Source organism: Magnolia sinica, chromosome 15, assembly GCF_029962835.1.
Source record: "Magnolia sinica isolate HGM2019 chromosome 15, MsV1, whole genome shotgun sequence".
Lineage (NCBI taxonomy): Eukaryota > Viridiplantae > Streptophyta > Magnoliopsida > Magnoliales > Magnoliaceae > Magnolia > Magnolia sinica.
This window is the reverse complement of record NC_080587.1, coordinates 10,136,549-10,163,545: the sequence shown is the minus strand read 5'-3', so window position 1 is coordinate 10,163,545 and position 26,997 is coordinate 10,136,549. Positions and strand designations below refer to the sequence as shown.

The 26,997-nt window shown below is 40.6% G+C and overlaps 1 protein-coding gene across 2 annotated transcripts in view; it reads left to right on the top strand.

Annotated features, from left to right (window-relative positions):
• The window catches only part of LOC131228219 (probable arabinosyltransferase ARAD1), a 52,296-nt gene that overhangs the window by 12,290 nt on the left and 13,009 nt on the right, over positions 1-26,997 (top strand). For both annotated transcript variants that reach the window (XM_058224110.1, XM_058224109.1), the window contains exons 3-4: positions 14,422-14,579; positions 14,671-14,818. In XM_058224110.1, the coding sequence (XP_058080093.1) occupies positions 14,422-14,579; positions 14,671-14,818 (306 nt within the window). The remainder of the gene's footprint in view (positions 1-14,421; positions 14,580-14,670; positions 14,819-26,997) is intronic.

Here is a 26,997-nt window from a genome sequence, read left to right as displayed (position 1 = left end):
CTTAAGGTGAAAGACTTGTGTTGCAAGGCGAAGGCTCATCTGATTTCCCTTCAGGAATCCACGTTACAATTAGTTGATAGAAAATGCTCGATTCTATCTGGGGTCCAGAACAAGGATTTGATGGTCGTTAGATGCAGTAGGCTCTGTTGGAGGAATCATCGTGGCGTGGAAAAATGGAATTTGGTCTTGGGAAGATTGGTGGTGCGGTTCTTTCAATGTATAGGTGGTCCTCCAAGACCCAATCTTTGGGTTTCGATGGTTGTTTATTACTGTTTATTGGCCGTATTAGTTTGACAATAGATCACCCTTTTGGGAGGAGCTTTATTATGTTTGGGTTAGATGGGCGCTTCTGTGGTGCGTGCGAGGGGACTTCAATGTGATAAGATTCTCATATGAGAAGTTAAATGCAAGTTGCATTACAAGAAGCATGCAAAATTTTTCTAAGTAGATTTTGTCAAATGAACTGGTGGATCTCCCATTGGGAGGAGCCAAATTCATATGGTCAAATGGTCAAGATAAGGTGATCAAGTCTTGCCTCGATAGATTTCTACTATTTCCTAAGTGGGTAGAAAAATTCCCTTTGGCTCATCAAAATTTCCATTCTAGGCCTGCTACTGACCATCACCCTATCTTGTTAGATGTGGAGGAGGAAAATTGGGTGCCTAAGCCCTTCATATTTGAGCTCATGCGGTTGGACGTGGAAGGTTTTAAGGACCTTGTTAAGTAATGGTGGGAGTTTGTCTAAGTGCAAGGAATAGGGATATGTTCGGTTTATTTTAAGCAAGAAGTTGAAGCATATAAGATGCAAGATTACACATGGAAATGGGAGGTGCTTGGCAATTGGGAAGCCAAGAATGAAATTATGGATATTTAAGAAGGAGGTGAGCTGACAGAGGAAGAGAAAGTCAGCATGGGTAAACTGTCTGTGGATCACTCTAATCGCCTCAAAGAAGAAGAGATATAATGGAGGTAGTGGAGGGTAATCTGGTTGAAGGAAGGGGATAAAAACATGCGGTTCTTCTACAATATTGCAAGTGCAGGGGTTAGGAGGAACATGATTTCAAGCTTGGTTGTGGATAATTAAAAGGCTAGAGGATAAGGATCGGGTGTGTGACTCCAATGTGAACTTCAGCAATTTGTTTAAGGGGGAAGAATGGCAGCGACCCTAATTGGATAACTTCTCTTGTCCCTAGATTTCCAGTGCGGATGCAATGTTTCTTGACAAGATTGTGACCAAGGAAGAAATTGAGGTGGTAGTTGATTTCTTAGGGAAAGATAAAGCCTTGGGTCCGGATGGCTTTCCAATCGCCTTTTTCTAGGTGTTTGGGTAGTAGTGAAAGAGGATCTGGTGAAATTCATTAAGGAATTTCTTCAATGGGGTCGTTTGTCTTTGGAGCTTGGAGCCACTTTTATAGCCATCATCCCGAAGATTGAAGGCGTGAAATTTGAAAGATTTTAGACTAATAAGTCTCCTTGGTAGCCTATAGAAGATTTTAGTTAAAATTCTCACATCCAGATTCAAGGAGTCCTACCAAACACTATATTCGATAACTAAGATGCGTTCATGGTAGGTAGGCAAATCCTGGATAGTGCGCTCATGGCTCATGAGCCCATCAACTCTTGGTATAATGAAGGTCAGAATGGGGTTGTATGTAAGCTAGATTTGGAAAAAGCCTTTGACCAAGTTGATTGGGATTTCTTGGACTATATGTTGGACAAATTGGACATTAAGGAGAAATGGAGGGAATGGATATGGGCATGTGTTTGATCAGCGAGCTTTTCCATCATGGTAAATGGTTCTCCTAATGATTTCTTTAAGGACTCAAGGGGCCTAAGACAGGTTGACCCTTTCTCCATTCTTGTTTTTAGTAGTCGTAGAGGACCTTAGCAGAATGCTCGATAAAAGGTTGGGAGGTCCGTCTAATTTGAGGATTTGAGATAGCAAAGGTGCAAATTCATGTCTCATCTTTAATTCGCCAATGAGACAATCTTACTTTGTGACGCAGATGAAGTGGTGGTGGAGGGAAATACTTGGAAGGTTATTAAATGCTTTGAAGCGATCTTCGGGCTAACCATTAACCTCCGTAAAAATGAGATGGTGGGAATTCAAATGACTAAGCAGGAGGTGGGCATGCTTTCGAATACTTTTTTGCTGTGGAGCCGGCTCTTTCCTGTCAATGTATTTTCACTGCCTCATTTGTATAGGAAAGTCGACCAAGCACGTTTGGGATAAGGTGTTAGAGGGGGTTGAGAGGAAGCTGTCGAAGTGGAAAAGTCATCATCTATCCTTGGGTGGGAGAATTACGCTCTTCAAGGCTGCCCTATTGAATCTTCCTGTTTACTTCATGTCTCTCTTACGTTCCCCAAAATTGGTTTGAAAAGGTTGGAGAAACTAAGGTAATATTTTCTTCGGTGTGGTTCGGGAGAAAATCACAAATTCCACCTTGTAAGGTGGGAAGTGGTTTGTAAATCAATGGCTGAAGAGGGGGAGGGATGACAATTAGAGAGTTGGATGGGATGACTTTGGCCCTTCTCGGGAAATAGCTATGGCGGTTTGTGACAAAAGAAGGGAGGCTTTGCGGAGAGTTGATTGCTAAATAGTACAAGATCCAAGAAAAGGGATGCTGGATTAGGGAGTCCTTGCCCTATCGAATGTCAGCTCTTTGGAGGGTGGTATCTTCCGTGAGTTAATTGCTAAATTGTACGGGATCCAAGAAAAAAAGGGATGGTGGATTAGGGAGTCCTTGCCCTATTGAATGTCAGCTCTTTGGAGGGCGGTATCTTCGGTGATGACAAAGTTTGAAAGGGGATGGCCTTCTTGTTGGGAGATGGCAATCACATTCAGTTTTGGTAGGACAAGAAGAGAGGTAATATTTTGGGGGGTGTAGTGTTTAAATTGTAATTCTTTTGTGCCGTCTTTGTGTTGGCTGTTGTTAATAAAACATTGTTATCTTTAAAAAAATAGTAACACGCTTTAACAACATATTGCTTGAACAATTTTTTTTTGAGAGGCAGAAATTTATTCAATGACTCACCAATAGATGAGAAAAAATACAACCCAACTCTACACATCAAAAAGAGGAGAGATTGACAGACTTTGCTGTAGCTACAAAGGATGCACATCCCAACGTTGAACTCTTATCTTTGCTAATGACCTCTTCTAAAGAAGTTCCCTTGTTACGAAAACAACGATTATTCTGACCTCCCTAGATAGACCGAAAAATAGCCATAATAAGAAGCCTCTATATTGTTTTTCAACTTTTGTCATGCCCCAAACCCGGTAGTCCTGTACAATCACCATACCCACCGGTTTTGACATGCGACTAGCCGGACCTTATGATTGGTGCTCATCGCCCACATGCTAAGTCTCGAGCTTGGCGTCTGGCAAAGTGAAGGAAGGGACAAACCTCACTATCCATTCTCGACAAAAAAGGAATATCAGAGACAAGATAAGAAACATCGGTTTACAAGTAAATTGTATACTACCAAAGTCCAAAAGTACATCTGACTACACCATACATATATACATCATATACAATTCAAAAATCAAAAGGAAGGTCGATTCCTTCTCCCAGCGTGTCGTCTAGCTCGTGGTTGCCATCGGTTTTTCTTCTTTAGATTCCTTACCTGGAGTGTTTAAAAGACAAATAAGTTTTATGGCTTAATAAGTACATGGTTTTTGGGATGTGAGCATGCAAGGTAAACTAACGTGAAAGCCATAAGAAATTATCATAAGAGGTGACTTATGCGAATAGATGTCTGGATGAATAATGAAACGTGGCTATGTGTGAGATGCATAAATTAGCTACATGCACTCATAAAACTCTTCACAAACAGGCATCTCACCATAGACTTGACCGCGTTACCTGTCACTACAGATAAAACTCGGGATCCACCGGGGTCGATGCTTATGCACCAAACACCAGCAATCGACCTCGTTACCTGCCAGTGGAGTTACAAACCTCCACTGTGCACCCCAGTAACGGACCTCATTTGTGCTTCTCCTCGCCGGCGGGTTAGATCGGTCCCCGTTTGCCACCTCAACCCTATGGCGGGTTGGACCTAACCCTTCTCAACCTGGTCTCGTCAGTGGGAGTCAAATCCATGACCCTTGTATCCACCCGGCCTAGCAGTGAGGCATCCTTAGGTACCATCTGGGTTTAGGGTCTTTCAACCCATGAGGCACATCATCCCCTCTTCTTTCCACATTTTTGATGTCATCATCCATCTCATAATCTAATTATAGACTATATACTGCGATCAAGCTGTGGTGTATCATGATACAAATTCTCACATATGCATCATGTCATGGTTTGTACGGTATTGCTACATGAAAAGTATCTCAAGGATGGCCAAGGACTCGAGGCATGCCACTATGCAAGATGTGAGGCTATTAAAGAGTCACGTACCTGGGTAGCCAATCCCTACATGGTGTCGTCAGCTGTCAAACAGATTAGTCTTAGAGCTCCCTACATTTGCCAACACAATGCTTTCCTTAACTTGTTTAATCATGATTGACTCAAATTATAATTCTTAGGGTTACTAATTTATGGTTATTGTTCATGATTTTGGCTGCTATCCTGTCCCATCAATTAACCTTCCACTAATGCCTTATTTTAGTTAATTACGAGTTGTTTGCCACATGGTAAGTAGTTTATTTAAATAATTAAGTAGCTAGATTATCTACTCAAGGTCCAAATATGGCTAGCCTTTAGGCCCAGACACTAAAACGATCTGGTGAAACATACGAGTGGTACGGATGGAGCATATACATCATGATTAGGCCAGTAGTGGCTCCATCCGGTTGCCCCTCTCATTCCAAGAGAAATCAGCAGTGGTTGATGCTGAGACGTCAGCTATTGCCACTTAGTTTTATATATATATATATATATATATATATATATATATATATATATATATATATATATATATATATATATATATATATATATATATATAATGGCAGGGTGTGCGAGGGTCTGGTCTTCTTATCGAGTCCACCAGTTTGATGGTGGAGCCCAAATTCAGTGGATCCCACATAGATTGTGAGATTATGTTGATTTTTTATTTTTTATTTTTGTGTTTGCCCCACCGTCTAAACTATTGGACAGTTCGGATGACGTTTGAACGTCCATGTGGGGCTTTCGTTGGTGGGTCCCACACCTACATCATTAAGAGAATGAAATCAAAACAAAATAAGAGTAGGAAATGAAATGCGGGGGGGGGGGGACCTTGATTGTAAGGTCTATTTTAGCTTAAAGTTAAGACATTGTTCGGGGTTAATTAGGAGGGGTTTTAGGGGGCTAAAGATGGGTTAGGGATTGGTTAGTGGAGTTAGGAATTTTGGGCATTAGGTGCCCAAAAATTCATCCATCACCCCTTTATATAGACTAATTAATTACTTTGATTAATCCTACAATCTATGAGGTGTATGGCTCCCCTTGATTCATGGATGGTTGTCTCATGATAATCTCCTAACTAGAGACTTTTTACTTGTCATAAATGGCCTCCATACATTTTTCTAGAAATATCTTGGCCATGTGTACACATCTCATTGTTTTAAAGGATCGTGTTGTTGACTCTTTCACATTTGCTTTATTAATTCAAATGTTAGCCTTATATATCTTGTTAGAGCTTAATTAAAATGTCTTAATGACCTTCTAGATAAAATTAAGGTATTGTAGAACTTGGTGAGGTGGCATAATCTCCTTAAATCATGGAGAACCTTTGACTTTTAAGAGTCCCTCTTTATTAGTGATTAGTTAAGCTAGTTGTACCTTCCCTAAGTAGGCTTCATGTAGCATTATAGTGAGTATTAATTTAATTAAAATATGATAGGTGTCATAACTCTCCTTAAATCAAGGAAGAGCCTTGTCTTTTAGTTAATGAAGTTACCTACCTCATTAGTATTATTAGTAAAGTGACTTTAATGAGTCATGGAGTAGGTTATCTTAACACTTAAGTTTATATTTAGCTTAAACTAATCTTAATGGAATAGTTTCAAGTATGAACTCGTCATTACCTGATGATGATTACCTGATGATGGTGCCATTCATATACATTTTCATAGATATTTGCACATGAAAAGGTGTCGGTTCTTCACGTCATAACCTGCGTTCAGGGTCACATGCCTGTGTGCGGAAGTTATCATTGGATTTGTCTTGTCGGGGCAGTCATCATGGTATGAGTTTCGGGTATTTACAATCGCATTACGAGGGACGTACCCTCTAGGCACTATTAGGGGTCTCGTCGAGTATTTGGATTGAACATGGAGGCATTACAAGGTTTTATTTCATAAGGTGAAACTCATCTAGTAACCAGTCGGTCGTACTTATAGGTTGAGTCGGGTATTACAAGGCCACCCTCATAAAAATTTCGTCATCAAAATTTCTGTTATATTGGCTAAATGGGAGCTTCATGATCGAAAGTGTGAAATGATTGAAAACATTTTTATTGCAAGAAAGATATCATATATCGACGATATTTTATAGTATTCATAAAGTTAATAGAAACAAGTGGGGGTATTTCTTACGAATGTCGTCCTCCTATTCCCTGGGGAGCCCTAGTCCTATTTGTAAAAAAGAAGGACGGGTCGTTGAGACTCTGTGTGGATTACAGGGAGCTAAATAAGGTAACTATCAAGAACAAGTATCCATTACCAAGGGTTGACGATTTGTTTGATCATCTCAGAGAAGTGGAGTTCTTCTTGAAGATCGACCTACGCTTCGGATACCATCAGCTTCGAGTCCGAGAGGAGGACATCCCTAAGACGGCTACCATCCTCGGACAAATGGGCAGAACGAGAGGGTTAATCAGATTTTAGAGGATATGCTTAGGGCGTGCGTGCTGGATTTCCAGGGTAGGTGGGATAATCATCTGCCGTTGGCGAGTTTGCATATAATAATAGCTATCAGGCGACTATCGGCATGGCTCTGTATGAGGCCTTGTACGACAGACCCTGCAGGTCAACCAGTTGTTGGACAGAAGTCGAAGAGTGAAGTTTGCTTGGGCCTGAAATTGTTCAGCAAACCTCGGAAAAGATAGAGCTTGTCAGGAAGAGTATGCGCACAGCTTAAAGCCAACAGAAGAGTTATGCTAATCATAGACGTAGAGAATTGAAATTTACTATTGGAGATTTTGTCTATCTCAAGGTCTTAACCATGTAGGGCATAGTTTGATTTGGCAAGCAAGGGAAGCTCGCCTCGCGATATACATGTCCCTTCGAGGTAGTAAAGCGGATTGGCCAGATAACGTGTCAGTTAGCCTTGCCTCCCCAGCTGGCGGGTGTTCACAACGTATTTCACGTATCCATGTTGAGGAGGTGTGAGTCAGTGACGGAGCACATCATCAACTGACAGCCAATTGAGATCCGTGAGGACGTATTGTATATAGAACATCCGGTCTGTGTCTTGGATTGGAAAGAGTAGGTCCTCCGGACGAAGAAGATTCCGTTGGTGAAAGTGCAGTGGGGACACCATAACGAGGCAGAGGTCTCGTGGGAACGGGAGGAGGACATTCGTAAGAAATACCCCCACTCGTTTCTATGAACTTTATGGATACTATAAAATATCATCGATGTATGATATCCAAGGTATTCAAAATCGGTTATGTAATGGTAATGGTCATAACCGTTACGCGTTACGGGGTCGAAACGGTCGTAACGGACCGTAATGGCCTATAACAGCCCCGTAACGGTTTTTTCAGAAAATAAAAAACACCCGTAACGGTCGATACGGGGGCCGTAACGGTTGTTACTACTCAATCATAACGGTAACGGTGGTGGCAGTTATGGCCACTATTACCCTTTTGGAACACCTTGATGATATCCTTCTTGCAATAAAAAGGTTTTCAGTCATTTCACTCTTTCGATCATGAAGCTCTTATTTAGGCAATATAGCAGAAATTCCGAGGACAATATTTATGAGGGTGGACTTGTAATACCCGACTCAGCCTGTAAGTACAACTGACCGCTTGGTAGATGAGGTTCACCTTCCGAAATAAAACTCTGTAATGCCTGCATGTACAATCCAAATACCCAACAAGACCCCTAATAGTGCTTAGAGAATGCGTCCTTCATAATGCGACTCTAAATACTCGAAATTCATACCATGATGACCGCCCCGACGAGACGAATCGAACGATTACTTCCGCATATGGACGCGTGACACTGAACATAAGTTATGATGTGAAGAAGTGATACCTTTCCATTTGCAAATATCTATGAAAATGTATATGAATGACACCATCATGAAATAATGATGAGTTCATACTTGAAACTGTTCTATTAAGATTAATTTAAGCTAAATATAAACTTAAGTGTTAAGATAACCTACTCCATGACTCATTAAAGTCACTTTACTTATAAGATTAATGAGGTAGGTAACTTCATTAACTAAAAGTCATGACTCTTCCTTGATTTAAGGAGAGCTATGACACCTAGCATATTTTAATTAAATTAATACTCACAATAATGCTATATGAAGCATACTTAGGGAAGGTACAACTAGCTTAACTAATCACTAATAAAGATGGGCTCTTAAAAGTCAAAGGTTTTCCTAAGGAGATTATGCCACCTCACCAAGTTTTACAATACCTTAATTTTATCTAGAAGGTTATTAAGACCTTCTAATCAAGCTCTAACAAGATATATAAGGTTAACATTTGAATTAATAAAGCAAATGTGAAGGAGTCAACAACATAATTCCTTAAAACAAGGAGATGTGTCCACATGACCAAGATATTTCTAGAAAAATGTATGGAGGCCATTAATGATAAGCAAAAAAGTCTCTAATTAGAAAATTATCATGAGTCAATCATCCATGAATCAAAGGGAGCCATACACCTCATAGATTATAGGATTAATCAAAGTAATTAATTATTGTCTATATAAAGGGGTGATGGATGAATTTTTGGGCACCGAATGCGCAACATTCCTAACTCCACTAACCACTCCGTAACCCATCTTTAGCCCCCCTAAAACCCCTCCTAATTAACCTCAAACAATGTCTTAACTTTAAGCTAAAATAGACCTTACAAACAAGGTCATCCAACCATTGAAAGGAGATTATTCTCATTAGCAAGGTGAGTGCTCCCCCTTTCATTTCATTTTCTACTCATATTTTGTTTTGATTTCAATCTCTCAATGATGTAGGTGTGGGACCTGCTATCGAAGGCCCCACATGGATGTTCAAACGTCATCCGAACCGTCCAACGATTTGGATGGTGGGGCAGACACAAAAAAAATATTTCAAATATCAGCGTAATCTCACAATCTATGTGGGATCCATTGAACTTGGGCCCCACTGTCAAACTGATGGACTTGATAAGATGGCCAGACCCTCACACACCCTCCCATTTTTATTAATTTTTTTTAAGTGGCAGTAGCTGATGCTGTTTGCTGGACATTGCATTTCAGCGTCGGCTATTGCTGACTTCTCTTGGAATGAAAGGGGCAACCTGATGGGGCCCATTACTGGCCCAATCATGATGTATATGCTCCATCTGTACCACTTACATGTTTCACCAAATCATTTAGTGCATGGGCCTAAAGGCTAGCTAGTTTGGACCTCAAGTGGACCACACAACAAGATGTAAGTACTGGCCGTTGGAAACTTTCAAAGACTCACTGGGGAGTTGGCTTGCCACAACAAAGTACCCTCCTAAATAATGATAGTAATAATAAAATGATTATATATATATATATATATATATATATATATATATATATATATATATATATATATATATATATATATATATATATATCCTTAAAAAAACCAACTAAAGGATGAGAAGCGTCCTCTCTCTGGATATTGGTACGACTAGAGAGGGAGCCCTCTCCGTTGGCATGTGTAACGATAGCAGGCGGGGCCCACCTTGGGACCACATCCTGATGCATGTGTTATATATCTACATCGTCCATTAGAGGGGGCCATGAGGAGGCGTCCTCTCTTTGGACGCTGGGATGACCAGAGAGGGAGCCCCTCTCATTTGGCACGTGCAAAGGCAGCAGGTGGGGCCCACCTTGGGACCCCATCATAATGTATATATATCATGTATCCACACCGTCCATTAGAAGGGGGCCGGCCATTCTAAGCCAGGAGCCCAAGGATCAGGCAGACTTAAGACTTGAGTGGTCCACATGGTGAGGATTAAACACTTTCTGTTGAAACCTCTCATGGCCGCCGTGCCTTACTAATGAGAGAGAGAGAGAGAGAGAGAGAGAGAGAGAGAGGCAAACTTATAGCCCAAGTGGGCCGCAGTACTTAAAACTATAAAAAATAGTGTCCTTTATTAAAATCTTCCTGAGACCCATTGTAATATTTATTTTCCTTTCCAACTTGTTTAAATAGTGGCTCACTATTTTCCCAAACTGGACATATATATAATGCAATTGACCATTAGGTGGATCATGTCCCGAAGATTAAAACAGATTCAAACCTTATGAGAACCACTTCATTGGAGACCATGTCGATTGAACTTGTGCTGTTAAAGCCTCCCTAGGGTCTACCCAGATGCAGACATTGTATATTCAAATTATTCAGCATGGACCTTGAGTAGATAATCTAGCTACTTAATGATTTAAATAAACTACTTACCATGTGGCAAACAACTCGTGATTAACTAAAATAAGGAGTTAGTGGAAGGTTAATTGATGGGACGAGATAGTAGCCAAAATCATGAACAATAACCCTAAATTAGCGACCCTAAGAATTATAATTTGAGTCAATCATGATTAAACGAGTGGAGGAAAGCATTGCGTTGGCAAATGTAGGGAGTTATGAGACTAATTTGTTTGACAGTTGACGACACCATGTAGGGATTGGCTACCGAGGTACGTGACTCTTTAATAGCCTCACATCTCACATAGTGGCATGCCTCGAGTCCTTAGCCATCCTTGAGATACTTTTCATGTAGCAATACTGTGCATACCATGACATGATGCATATGTGAGAATTTGTATCTTTATACACAACAACTTGATCGCAGTATATGGTCTATAGTTGGATTATGAGATGGATGATGACACTGAAAATGTGGAAATAAGAGGGGATGATGTGCCCCTTGGGTTGAAAGACCCTAACCCCCGATGGTATCTAGGGATACCTCACTGCTAGGCCGGGTGGATATAGGGGTCATGGATTTGACTCCCACTGATGAGGATAGGTTGAGAAGGGGTAGGTCCGGCCTGCCATAGGGCTGAGGTGGCAAACGGGGACCGGTCTGACCAGCCGGTGAGGAGAAGAGCGAATGAGGGCCGTTACTGGTGTGCACAGTGGAGGTTTGTAACTCCACTGGCGAGTAGTGAGGTTGATTGCTGGTGTTTGGTGCATGGGCATTGACCCCGGTGGATCCCGAGTTCTATCTGTAGTGACGGGTAACGCGGTCAAGTCTGTAGTGAGATGCCTGTTTGTGAAGAGTTTTACGAGTTACATGTGGCTAATTTATGCATCTCACGCATTGCCACGTTTCATTATTCATCCAAACATCTATTCGCATAAGTCACCTCTTATGATAATTTCTTATGCCTTTCACGTTAGTTTACCTTGCATGCTCATCCTGAAAACCATGTACTTATTAAGCCATAAAACTTATTTGTCTTTTAAACACTCCAGGTAAGGAATCCAAAGAAGAAAAACCAATAGCAACCATGAGCTAGATGACATGCCAGGAGAAGGAGTCGACCTTTTGATTTTTGAATTGTATATGATGTATATATGTATGGTGTAGTCAGATGATGTACTTTTGGACTTTTGTAGTATACAATTTACTTGTAAACCGATGTTTCTTATCTTGTCTCTAATATTCATTCTTTGTTGAGAATGGATAGTGAGGTCTGTCCCTTCCTTCACTTTGCCAGATGCGAAGCTTGGGACTTAGCATGTGGGCGATGAGCACCAATCTCAGGGTCCGGCTAGTCGCGTGTCAGAACCAGTGAGTATAGCGATTGTATAGGACTACCGGATCTGGGGTGTGACAAAAGTTGGTATCCATGCCAAGCCCATAAAAGTTCCACAACTGATTTCGGTACGACCCAATTACTATGAGAGAGGACAGAGAAGTGTTCCCATACTTGTGGAGCATACGAACAACAAATGAAAATATGATATATTGTCTCCGCATTCTCCATACACATCAAACATATGTTGGGAAGGACAATGGATCTCTTTTACAATTGTTTATGGTTAACACTCTTTTTCTTCCCACTAACCAAATAAATTCCGCGACTCTAGGGGTATCTCCGTAATACCTATGATGATACGGATATAAAGGAGATTTGGGACTGAATCAGACTGTCTTTGGAGGGAAATTATAGCAAGCAAATATAGTGTGCAGATGGGACAACAGTGTGTCAGGAGTTCATCTCTACATCGTGCCTCAAGCATTTGGAAGTCAATGGGGATCACCTTCTTGCATGGAAAGGGAAATCGTATTCGCTTATGCGTGGATATTTGGTGCGGTGACCGAGCGCAGCAAGACCTTTTCCCTAGAATGGCTTGCCTGGCTCCGGATCATTTATATCATTAGATCATTGCTATTCTATGTGCGGTGATTTGGTGGTCTGGTCTCCCTCTTGCCGTAGGAATTTATTGGATGAGGAAACTGTGGAGTTGACCAGATTGTTGGATTGTCTGAAGGATGTGAGCACTTTCACTCAAGATGAAGATTCAATGATTTGGTTAGCACATGGATCCGGAAAACTATCTGCTTGCTTTATGGATTGATTTCTGAATCTCCTCGCGCTATTGCTGGAACAATTACAATTAAAAAAAGAAGAATCTATGTTCATCACAGTTCTACATTACTAGATGGCATACAAACTTTTTTTCTTTTTCATTTTGAATGAGGATAATTTTATTGAAAAAAAGGCTGAAGCCAAAAGAATACAGATGACTAAAAAGAAAAAAACAAAAAACACAATACTCAATTACAACTCTACCCAAATATTAGGTAATTGGTCAGCCCCAATAATCTCTGCATCGATCGCTCATTCTTTAACCAGCTCCTTTACCAATTTGCAAATCTCCCCGGGGGACTTTTTTCCGATTCCAAAAACACCGACTGTTTCTTTCAAGCCACAACACCCATAATCCAGCAGGGAGACAATGAATTATACACAAACCTTTTTCAGAAGTCTGTTAAGGGCCTGTGTTTGTGCTTGCGGTTGTGCTTCACAACATGCTTCAGAGAGCTATAGGCTGTTTTAAGCTGTATAATTCATTTTTTGTAACTACTTCAGATCTGAATTTGGTTAGCACATGGATCCGGAAAACTGTCTGCTTGCTTTATGGATTGATTTCTGAATCTCCTTGCGCTATCGCTGGAACAATTACAAAAAAAAGGATCTATGTTCACCACAGTTCTTCATTACTAGATGGCATGCAAACTTTTTTTCTTTTTCATTTTGAATGATGACAATTTTATTGAAAAAAAGGCTGAAGCCAAAAGAATACAGACGACTAAAAAGAAAAAAAAAAAGAAAAAGAAAAAACAAAAACACAATACTCAATTACAACTCTACCCAAATATTATGTAATTGGTCAGCCCCAATAATCTCTGCATCAATCGCTCATTCTTTAACCAGCTCCTTTACCAATTTACAAATCTCCCAGGGGGACTTTTTTCCGATTCCAAAAACACCGACTGTTTCTTTCAAGCCACAACACCCATAATCCAGCAGGGAGACAATGAGTTATACACAAACCTTTTTCAGAAGTCTGTTAAGGGCCTGTGTTTGTGCTTGTTCTTGTGCTTCACAACATGCTTCAGAGAGCTATAGGTTGTTTTAAGATGTATAATTCATTTTTTTGCAACTCCTTCAGATCTGAATTTGGTAAGAAGCAGAATAGTAAGTTTACTCGCTAAAGGTATGAGATTCCATTGATACAGGGCCCATTCCAATGCATTTATTGAACGTTCCCATTGGCATGCATCCAGCAGGAATTGAACCTACGAATTTGCCAATTATGAGTTGGGCGCATTAACCATGCAGCCACGGATGCTTAACAGGGATCATCGTACATAGTGAATAACCAAATTCCAATTGAAATGAAATCTTTAGGAGTAATCAATGAAACGACATCAATTCAAATCCTGGATCTTCGAATCGAGAGAGATATTGCGAGCGATCAAGAATTCTCACCATTTCTTAGATTCATGGACCAAATTCGATTCAGTGGGATCTTTCACTCACATTTTTTTTTTCCACCAACAATATTTATGAAACTCTTTGACCCCCAAATTTGATGGGTGTCTGTGTATCATATATTGTTTTTGGGATGTGTTCGCATGATGCTTTGATGCATTGCTAGCCATCTATTTTATCAGATTTCTTTTGGAACTAAAGTGCTTGCTCTTTATAACCAGTAATAATTTTTTTCCTGTATACTAGTTCTTATTCATCACTCTTTGTGAACTCAGGAAGCTCTGAAGTGGGTGACAGATCAGCCTGCCTGGCAGAGATCTGAAGGAAGGGACCATATACTTCCTGTTCACCATCCTTGGTCTTTCAAGTCTGTTCGCAGATTCATGAAAACAGCTATTTGGCTTCTACCTGATATGGACTCCACTGGGAACTGGTTAGAATCTTAAGAAATCACATATAACCCATTTTGATTTCAGTGCAAGGCTATGCTATCTGTTGAAATTAATTATTTTGATAATATGCAGGTACAAACCTGGGCAAGTCTGGCTAGAAAAGGATCTTATTCTTCCTTATGTTCCAAATGTTGAAGTTTGTGACGCCAAATGCTTATCAGAAAATGAATCTCAGAGAAGGACATTGCTATTCTTTCGAGGGAGACTTAAACGGAATGCTGTAAGAATTTTTCTATGTTTAAGTACATATTTTCTAGATCATTTTGGTAATTCTTATTATTATATATTAGAGCCTTCTGGTTCTAGAAGAAGAAGAAGCCCATTTTAGGGAAATGCTCACATACAGGCAATGTATGTGAACTTCCACAAGGAGCCCTGCCTTTCACACCAATTTGCCACTTCTGTAGAACATCCAAGCTGTGCAAAAGGTGGGCCACAACATCAAATCACCTAGGGCGAAAATCAGGCTGGTCTACTCATGTGGTGGGCCACACTGTTGAAATAAATGGACCGCCAATGGTTTGACACAACATACAGGTTTGTTCCACCTAATAACTGGACTGCCCTGATTTTTACAGCAGGTAATTTTCATAGCATGGTCCCATCTAGTGCATGGTTGGATGTCCTACACGATGACACATCAGTGGGAATGATGGGGCTGTGTGACGCAGGATGTATGAGAAAGAAGGAAAGAAGAGGGGAAGAACGGATTTTCACACAAACCCTTCAAAGGGGTTGACTTTTCAGGGTTTTCTCCCTCTGTAGGAGAATATTTTGTTCCGACTCATACTTCTTTTTTTTCAATTCCAGTCTATTATTCACCAACACTCTTCATGCATATGGCTTTAGGGGTTTTATATAGAGTGAAATACCAACGGTAAGTTTTTCTTGGAAGACACAAAAAATGTGCGTGCGTGTGGCTTTACCCAAAATACAAAAGATAAATATCCAAATAGATCTTACAAATCTAGATTTTACTAATTTAAAATCTAAATCATGAGGTGTTGCTAATCACTTCACCCAAAATACAAAAGAAAAATATCCAAATAGATCTTACAAATCTAGATTTTACTATTTTAAGATCTAAATCATGAGGTTTTGCTAATCCTACAAGGGCTGTGGAGCGGAAAGTAGCTCCACGGCCTTCTAATACCAGCACCTGGCAGGAGGTTTAAAGTTTTTTTTTTTTTTTTTTTTTAAAGCTACTAAGGAATTCAAACAAGCTATTCACCATTTTCTTATGCCGTGTGAAGAGGAAATCAAGGTGTCATCGGATGAGGCGACCATGTAACATAAAGATTGGTGGATCCAATGTGATGTTTGTCTGAAATCCAATCTGTCCATCAGTTAAGATACCTCATCTTAGGACGTGATCCCAAAATAAGTAAGATTCAAAGTTCAAGTTGGCCACAATGCAGGAAACAACGGGTATGAGTGTGCCCACCATTGGAACCTCCATGGGTCCATAGTGATGTTTGTATGACAAGGTGTGTACCACTATGATTAAGGGAAAACACAAATATAAGTTCGATCCAAAGCTTTGGCTGAGTTTCTGCATCCTCAAGTGCTTCGTTGGGTGTGGATTTCATGTAAACATGACAGTGGACCCCATGGCTTTTTGTTTCCCGGACTCCTTCACGCATGCCATGCAATTTTATAGATCTGATGGGATTTATTGTCAGACTCAAAACCAATCCCATCCAGTGGGAGTATGGGACTTACAAGGATTGATACTCTGGCTTTATATGATGCTTGGTACACAGGCAATTAGAAATTGTACACATGGTATAAATTCAATTCAATTCAATTAAACCGACTACTTAGTGTAAGCTACTGTCTCTAAGTTAAAGTTCTAAAATCATATTGTTTAAATAATCTTAACCTCCTCTGATTCATTGACACTTGTTTGTTGGGATAAGATCATTGCTTACTTTACATTTGAACTGTCCAATAAATGTGCACCAAACTTAGGAAGATAATCTGATAAGGCCTGAGGGTAAGTTTTATTTAATAATACATCTAAAATGTAATCCATGGTTTAATTTTAGTTATTTTAAGCCACATGTACGATTTTTAATTTATTCCTATTGCACATCATCTATTGCACTCTACTAGATTATCAAAGTTTTTCTTGCTGATAACAGCAGCATCCGTTTGCCTCAATCAAGACTCAGGATCAAGTGTTCGTCCCTATCCACAAGGGTCACATGCTGACTTTCTCAATGATCAGGATCAATAATATTGTGGAAGCAGGCCTTCATATGAGAACTTTTCTGAGCAGACGATTCCTTTTTCATCACTATCGTGGATAAATTAAGAACAACGAAGAGAATACTTACCAATGATAGTGAAGAGCATATGGACAGTCAGATCATTGCAAGATTTCATAAAGTGGGTCCCACAAGGTGGCGGACACACTTCTATTCGTGAGAGAGAAAAAAAAACCGATACCCTTCGCTCATTTTTTGAGGTTTGCTAATTCTAGGGTGCACGTGTGCATACACATCCACACGTAGGTCATGTAACACATGTAAGATCTGAGCTTTTCATCAGATGAGATTCACTGTTTATATTCTGTGTAAAAAATCGGACTATTCACACCCAAGGTATTCAATAATGGCAACGGTGGCTGTAACAACCAGCCTTAGGGTTGCTACCATACAGGTCATAACGGCTGCTATGGCTCTGTTATGGCCTTTTTTTAAAAGCAAAAAAATGTTTTGTTCCGTATCAGCTTGTTATGGCCCCGTATCGGCCTGTTATGGGCCCATAACAGTCACTGCACCCCCCCCCTTTCAAATCGGGCGTTGTGGCTCCATCGCGTAACGGACACCACTGTTACCATTGCATAGCTGCCGTTACGCCCGTAATGTATCCATTTGTGATTACCATGTTCACACTTCAGGTGGGCCAAATTGTGTCCAAGGAAACGAAGGGCTCAAAAGAAAAGTTTTAACTGTCAGTTTTTGTATGTTGTGGCCTACGTGATTATATGATCATTTCCTAAGATGAGCTGTTGTAACACCCTAGTTCTCAAAACCCGAGGACGATCGCTCGAGTATGAGAACTCAAGTATTACACTATGAAGTAACCAATTTTACATATAATCACTAGAAAATTTTATGACGTAAAACAAGGCAACTACCATGTAAAAGTAGAACATCAAGAGTGACAAGAAAGTTTAATACAAGTAAATGAAAGCAACATAGAATCTCTCAGCAGGGGAATTGTTATTACAACTCAAACAAAACTTAAAGTCTAAGATACGAAAGTAAGTAAAATTCTAAAATATCAATTGAGCTCCAACGGCTCAACTACATTCACATAGAGTACTTCCTCGCCAAACTCCACCTCAGATGTCCCTGGGATCCTGTTATAGGGGTCTTCACCTGTTCATCATACCTATATCTATTTGGTGCAACCGCACGATTGGGTGAATGAAAACTCAGTGGGAATTTCCCGCAAGGATTCATGCATATCATGTCATTCCAAAACAGTTTAAATCCACATACTCAAATTACAAGGAGACTAATCATGAAATTATAAATGAATATATGAGTATATGAATGTATGCTTAAGTCACAGTCTAGGGATGCACATCCAGCTGTCAAAATAAAGGGTCACCCAAGGAGAACTAGTCACCTGGAAAAATACACATAGGTACACCCAAGGAGAACTAGCCACCTGGAAAAGACCATGCAGACCGCCCGCGGTAGATTATCTAGTTGGAAAAAGCCATGTAAGTGAGTGCGCCCAAGGATATCTCCTGGAAAAATACATGAGGTACGCCCGAGGAGTGTCTAATCCCAGAAAACCCTCATGTAAAGAAAGAGCGCTCAAAGTGGCACAAACGCACATGCTCTGTGAGTTTAACTGAAGTGTTGGAGCTTTCAGTAAATCGAACAGAATGTGGCTTACATTGAGCACTCGGAAAAGCTTATATGTCATGCGTGAATGTTATGCATCAAGATACTCATGGACACTTCATGGATTAACAAGCATGCTTTCATAAACATGACCAAAACTCACAGTCTTTTAATTAAAATATGAATCATCCACACATGAGTTCAATATAAATCCATTTGCTTTCTCTAGGTCTAAAGGAGGTCCACAAATATGGCATTTCAAGCATGTTAAATTTATAACGAATTTGTCCCACATTCCTCATGGAAGATAACATTCCACACATAACCTTGATTTGCAAAATAGGATAAAAGGAAATGTCCTAACCCTTGTTATTACTAGTAGGACTATGTTCAAAATCCAGTCATTACTAAAATATCATAGAGCATATAAGGCTAAATTCATAGTTATCAATTGTGGGGCTTGGATTAATGGAATTTAATGTACTAACTCATGTTCATCACATCCACATGGGAAAACTAAGAGCTAACTTACTATTGGTGTTATTCTAAAACTTCATTAGAATCAAATTGTAACGAATCTAGTCCATATAAGGAGAAATGGAGCAAGATATTCATTGGAATGGAAACAGGAATTCTTAAATTTAATACATCTAGCAGGAGTATACATGTCCACAAGTAATTTCAAATTTGGCATAATGAATATGCTAATATTCATATGAGATAGATTTGAGTAATACAATTTAAGACGTTCCCACATGTTTATTCATATCAATTCAATATTAAAGGAACATAACTACTATTTGCACAATTGTAATGTCTTCATACAACTATATTAGAATTCAATGAAATGATGAAGCCATGTGGGATATCCCTCACCTTGGGTGGGTAATTTCTCTGATTCGGAATGTCCTTATGAGGTGAGTGTAAGGATTATGTTGGGACAGGTTGAAGGAGAGTATTCTTTAAGGCAAACAGTTGAAATCAACACCTGATTGTCACATTAGAAGATACGAGTGAGTCATGACCGAGTTGACTTGGTCGGGGTTTTTAACCAACAGCGAGTTGAGCTAATTATAAGATTTTAACCTACAACAAGGTCCTATTTATGGTCCAATTAAATCCAACACTCGTCAGATTCTACACAGGTGATTGGGGTCATCCTGACTCAATCGGAAAACTAACCAAGTCAGCCCCTAAATGGGCAGATTTGGGATGCCCATGGTTGGGCTACTGGCTGACTGGGGTGAGTTACCTCCCAGGCCCAACTGAGTCAGTCCCATTATAAGCCTGTAACTGCCCTGAGTTACTGACTCAGTGGTGACTTGACTCAATTGAGTTTTCTTTTGACTAGTAGCATGCCACCAGGTGAACATATCTGAGATCGGTTTGCTGCGCTTAGCATTGTGCAAGGCAGACCGATCACAGCTGTGAAACTATATCGGGGTTTTGCACTCCGAAACATTGATTAGTGTTACTCAACTTGTGACCGAGTTGAGCCGACTGTGAGAATCGATGGTCGGGTGGGTGGAATCCGGCAGTAACAGAGGGAAGATGGGCATTCTTACCTGACCAGGGACGGTTTCTGGTTGTTGTAAGGGCTTGGACACGGCGTACTCAGCTCTGGACCCGTCGGAGCCCGAACCTGTCTCCCTGACTCGATCCCGAATGCTGTTTCCTTCTCCCACTCTATCTTCTCTCTTTCACTCTCATTTCTCTCTCCCTGCTCTTTTCTCTCTTTCTATTTCCTCCTTAGAAATGAGCGATCCAACCGAGTCGGGTTGCAACACAACCTGCAACTTGCCCCAGCGGCGCTTAATCTCTCTCAATCTCCCTATCTTGCTATTTCTATTCCTTCCTTTGCTGGTCTTGGGATTCGCCCTAAAAACCCGGCTACTTATAGCCGTTTCTATTTCTAGGTCCTATGGCTAATCTCTGAGATTAGCATGCTATTAACGCGAGTCGGTCGAGAATAGGTTGTCATTAGGGCCTCACTGCACATCAGATCTTCCGTAGGGGTCTCTGATCTAAACTCAGATAGGTATTAGAGGGGGTGGGCTACGAGATGGACGGCTTGGATTTGAGAAAGGATCGACCTATCAAGATCCGCTGCTGACAATCGGATCGGGGAAGATGACCCGTTGATCATGGCGTTTTCCTCATGATCGGTTAATTTGATGATCTGATGTGTTCAACAGGATTGGATGGCGTCAAGAGAGTCTATGTGGTCCACCCAATGGTGGTTAAGAGCCTTTGATTAAACATGATAAGTTGCATGGAGGCGGTTTGCGCCGATTTCGTTATCTCGTCAGATTCTCTTTGGTTTCTCGGCTAGCTACGAGATTTTCGTAATGCCCTAAAGCCAACGTTCGGGATTGCTTTGGTGATCCTTCTAGAAGCCAGGGAAGGGTTGAGATTGCGCCCCATCCGGAATTGGAATTATTCCTTCCGCCTTTCCTAGGGCGGAGCTATTTTTTGAAACCAACGGTGACTTGGCTTCCACGTCAAAGCATAGCTGTATATTTCAGTGTCATTGGGCGAATGGGCCAGCAAAGAGCTGTTGAGGTGGGCGTGATGACGTGGATTTGTTTCCAGCGAAAGTTCTTGTGCCCAACTGTCTGGGGCGGACTACCGTGCATAGGTGCGAGCACAAGTACGCGAAAGGCGAGCGTGGTTACGGTCGGTGGGCCCCACCGATCACGATGGATGGTTTGGATCGTGAAGGTGACTCGTGATGGTGGGCTGATATCGGCAACAGATCAACCGTCTGTTTGAAATTCTGACGGGCGGGAGAAAGAATTGAAATTTGAATTTGCTTTGGTTCTTATCGGGTGAAACCCGATTTGACCATATACAGGGTCTCGTGTGCAGCGAGGGTACACAATCTGTGTACCCGCATATTTCAAAAGTGGGGTCCACGTGGTGATCAACATGATCTGGACCGATCAATGCCGATCGTAAGTCTTGGAAGTCCCCCTAGTGGCTACAGCTTAAAGGTTGGCACGTACAAATGGTTGGGTCTCTGTCTTTCAAAGGTTTATAACTGGTAAGTGATAGGTTATCATGGGTTCTGATCACCCGTGGTTAATCTGAGCCACACGTTCCTTGTACGGGGTTTATGAATCGCCTTGGACTGATGATTAGTCCGGTTCTATTCTTGCAAAGGGTTGCACTAGGAGATTTAGTGTTGATTATTTTAGTTAGACGGTTAAATCTTGTCATACGAAGGTTTAGTTAGTGGTGGATTTAGTGATTAGGTCATTTAATTTAGGTGGTTAGTGTTGGATCTTTACATTGAGTGATGGTAGCCTAACCATAGATGTATTTAGTGATCTGTGCCACGAATTCCATGATGATTGCATTCACTTAGGAGTACCTATAGTACGAAATTAGGGATTTTAAACAGTGATGTTAGGTGATCTAGTAGTTGGATGGCTTGACTATCGACAGTAGAGTTTTCTAGTTTGATCTGAGTTAGAATTTGTAGTTGATCATCTAGTTTACTTAGAATGTTCAGTTTGGGTTATAAAATCTTAGTTATTGAGGCCTGATGAACGGCGGGTTTGATGATTAGGGGTTTGTTATTGACGATGGATGGTTCATTCTACTTATCGAGGAAATCGGGGTCCTAGAAATGAATTTTTCAGATGATGTGATGGTTTATTTTTAAAATCAAGGGTGGGATAGCTCGATCATTCCTATGGTTAGATTTTGACTAGAGTGTATGTGAATGGTTTAATAAGCTACGATGTCATGGTAATACCCGACTACGCGAAAGTACGGGGTGTTATAGCTGTTTTAACTGATGGACAGATAGGATTTCAGACAGACATCACGGTGGCTGCCACCAATCTATGTTGCAAAGGTGCTCTCGTCCGATGACGCATCGATTTTCTCTTTGTACAACGCAAGAAAAGGGTAAGGAGCTTGTTTGAATTCCTCAGTTAACTTAGACTTTAAACCTCCTGCCACTTATTGGCATGGGAAGGCTGTGGAGCAACTTTTAGCTCCACAGCATGTGTAGGATTAGTAAACCTCCTAAATCTTATCCTAAAGATTGACATCATAATGTTAATCCAAAAGGAAAATACTAGCTACTAAAAAGATTCTAAATCTTAGAAGATCTTCCCAAACTATCCTGAGCATAGGCTGTTTTACATCCAACCCCAGAATCAAAGTGGGTCTATTCTAAACACTCGAGTGATCCATTAGGGTCCGATTGGATTAGTAGACCAGACAAACCAATCAGACCACTGACTCAAGTCTAGATTTATCATCCCTTTTGTTTAATCCAATCCTTGAGCTGACCAATTTTGACACCTGAAGTGGTCCAGCTCATCAATACAGACAGTCTAACGATCCAAATATTTAATTTAGACGGTTTTGTTTGTCTGATATTTGAACAAGACCTTTGTATGGGCCTTTTCTGCGTCTGATGTCCAATCTAACAGTCTGGTTGTTGATTGGCTAGTTGCTGTTTCTATTCGATGCCCATTCAATAGTGACGGATGGCCAAGATGCATCAATTCCCCTAGCTTCAAAAGAACTCATCTTCGAGTTGATATTCGATAGAAATCCATTTGAGTGATCAACCTTTATAACTCATATTCTTTAATCCTTCAAAAAAAGAAAGATAGAAAAAACTCGTATTCCTTGGCTTTGGTAGTTGTTGATGGTGAAGGTTGTAGACGTCAGATCAACACCACTTGCATTGGATGGTGCCGTGGCTCACACCACTTTTTCTTTTGTCTTCATGTTCTTCACATTCCAGGCTTGAGCTTCCACTTTTGTAGTAATGGAATTGTGACTATCAACTCCTTGTCAATGCAGTGCTGTCCTTGTCACTGTTGTCCTCCGATTTATGCTCTCTGATTGTCATTGGGACTGGACCAATGTGTCCATCTCAACTTTGACATACTTGGTAAATGTGCCAGTTTGACTATTGAGTTGCTTGATCTTCTCCTCCACCAATCTGTTCCATCAATTAATCCATCGGTTGATCCATATATGCATTAATCTAGCAGTACACCGACGGACACTTCGCGTGTATCTTATTGGATTGTTGCCCCTCCGTCGGGCATGCCATCCGTTAAATCTTCAAACGCTTTTCTAATGAATCTTGGATTTGTTCTTTGATATTTCCAGATCACTTGTAAAAATTGGGGATCTTGATTTTTACATCATCAGTATAGTTATGATTTTATCATGAGGATGATCGAGTAGAATACCATTGCAACTACTAACGCCCAATTTCGGGATGCCGCCACCTTCTTGTACACAAAGAGGCACTCTTTGATGTTGTGTAGATGTCAAAGTATGCAGTCGACCAAAAATCTCATAGAGTATTCCCTCCATACAATCACATCTCCTTTCTAATTACTCTATAACTCACCTCTCATCTCTCTCCATTGATCTCATTCAAGCGGACAAATGAACTGGTTCCGATACAATTTGATGCAGAATGGTTGAGAAGGAAGGAAAGAATAGGAGAAGAAGAGACTTTTGCACAAACCAACCAATTCAATGAGGTTGATTTTTAACAGTTTTCCCGTCTAAGAGAGTATTTTCTCCTGATTTACACCTTGTTTATTCCAATTACAATTCACCAACTTTCTTCATACATACAGGCTTTGGGATCTTTTATGGACCAAAATACAAATGATAAATATCCAAAAAAGATCTTAAAAATCTAAACTTACACTAATTTAAGATCTAAATCATATCCTAAAGATTGGCATCAGAATTTTAAGTCCAAAAAGGAAATTTCTAACTATTAAAAATATTCTAAATCTTGAATGATCTTCCCAAAGTAACTAAATATCCTGAGTACTGCCGTTTTGTACAAAAGATAGATCCAAAGAGATCTTACAAATCTAGGCTTTACTAGTTATAGATCTAAAGCATTCACCCCTTTGAAGCATGTGGCTTAAGCTACATCCAGTGCTTGTATATGCTTGTTTTTTCCTTTTTGTAAACATACTACATCCCTCCAAATGAGTTGCATAATGATATGACCTCCTTGGCATTTGCAAGGGGGCTGGGCCTCGAACTTAGTTATAATCATGGTGTGCCGTAAAGGACGTTACGGGGCTGTAAAGGCCGTTACGTAAAGGTAACGGTGGCAACCGTTACACGTTACGGGGTCGTAACAGCCATTATGGGAAAAAATGACCCGTAATTGTTGTTAACGGCACGTTACATCCCCTATAAAGGCCATAATAGCTCCATAATGGTCTATTACGGGACATAAGTTTTTCATACTTCTTAATCAACATTACGGGGCATATACAGGTTTTTTGGGGGGTTTTTTCAATAAATAAAAAAAATTAAAAAGAGAGATCGTAACGGCGGTTACGGGGCCATAACGACTATTATGCCCCATATCGTAAAGGTAACGGTGGTGGCCGTTACAGCCACCGTTACCATTACAGAACACCTTGGTTACAATAATGAAGTTTTTAGTCTAGTTGGGACCAGTTGCCTCATCAGTTGTGCAATAATTTTACCAAATTAATAAAAGAAGCAGTACATATGACATGATGTAATTACCCTTCTTATAGATGAAAGTGATTTTTTGCTTTTGCTAAATATCACCTTTTTGGTGGGTGTTTAGTGCATGTATGAATTCAAGGTACAAAAAGTGAGTTGCAATCTGACAATGGTAGTAGATTCATAGTTAAAAGAAAACAACATGTACATTGTATAATCTGATGGAATCATGGACTTGAGGTGCCATTTTCTCTGGCCCAGTTATTGTGGAAGGCGATTCACAAAATGTCGTCTTGTGGCTACCATAAGTCTTCCAAGCCGTGGAAGTTGAAGCTCTTCTTAAACGAGATTCAGGGTCTTGCCTACATGCTAAACATCTCATTTGTCCTTGTTGGTAGAAAGGCAAATGATGTTTGATGTATTAGCTAAAGAAGGTGTTTGTGAGGAGGCCCTCTGTATCATAATTCATTCTGCTTTGATTTTGTTATTAAGTTTTCTAATGTAGGACACGAAATTCAAATATGATATGCAAGAATTCAGGCTTAAGATCCCATTAGTTCAGAAACGACTACACAAATTCCATATCCCACATGAAAGTCCAAACATTCAATTAAGGGGAATCTATACTGGTCCAGGCCTACACAAGTTAGGGCTGGAACAATAAAAATTATAAGTTAAACGATACTCAAAGGGAAATAGAATTCAGCCACACATGTATAGTAATTAGCCCCTAATCTAAGGGATTCCCCAATTTTAATTCGAGGAACCTTAGGATGAGAAAAAAAAGGGAAACAAATTATGGATGATGCAAACTAGGACTAGGGTTATGAAACTAGGTAAGAAAAAGAAAAAAAGAAGGAAATCCTGAACCTCGAACAAATCCCGCGTGCGGGCAGCGGGGCAGGGTACCAGCGCACGTGCGCAGTAGAGGGCCGCACGTGTGGAGGAGGCCCGAATCCCAAAAGGGACTTCTTGGCCTTGGTTGGCCAGGGGGGTCTCCAAACCCTCCAAATTTGATGGCGATCCAACATACAATTAAGGCGCAGTGCTCCATCGAAGTTTCAGCCATCCTGCAGGGCTAGATTCTAGAAACTGGCTGTAGAAAGACAAACAGTTGCAAAACAAGTTAATTTGAGGCGAAGATGATTGAAGGATGGATGAAATAAGATGGAGGGGCGGATTGGGATAAACGTGGCTTTGCACCACGGTAGTTAGCCCTTCGAAAAGGGAGGGCTTCGCACCCACTTGAATTTAGCCATTTGAAAAGGGAGGGTTTCGCACCCGCTTGAAAATTTTCACAACTCAAAAACTCAGAGATTAGAAAAAAACTTGCAGGAATTTTTATTAAACTTGAATGAATCAAAAGAACTACTAGGGGTGCCTATTTATAGGGAAAACCTTATATCCTCAAACTTGCGTCATGTGCGCAACCTATCAGTTGGCGATGAAGTAAACTAAAATAAAAACCAATCAAAGAAATTTAAAGTGTTTATGATGTTCTAAATAACATAAATAAGCAAAACCTAAAATATAAAATCAATCCGACTAGTGGGTCACGATCATGAGATCCCATAATAGGCTTTTCTTGACTATCGAGCCCACTCTTTTGAATCAAAACTTCGTCTTCTAATTAGGAGGCCCTCCCTAGACATCGTCATCGAGCCAGATTGACGGTGGGGCTCTCCTCCTTTGTACGTACGTGCGTAGGGGGCGGCGTGCATGCGCGTGTGGGCGGCGTGCGGGCGTGCGTGCGTACGATGTCCTCATCATTTTCCATTGCTTTCCATGGAGGAAAAAGCTACAGGGAACCAAAGGAGGTGATAAATGGAAATTGCATTGAGCAAGTGACGAGGACATCACAGCATATACACCTTTACGTACATATCAGAGGAGGAGGTGAGCCGTACCAATTTCTCTATGGCTTAGCGAGTATTCATGTTGAAGACCCCATGTGCATGTGCGAGCATCTGGAAAACCCCACACTGGGACGATGCACATTGGTTGCTTTAGGGAGTGACTTGGACTGTTGGATTTGAGGGACATGACG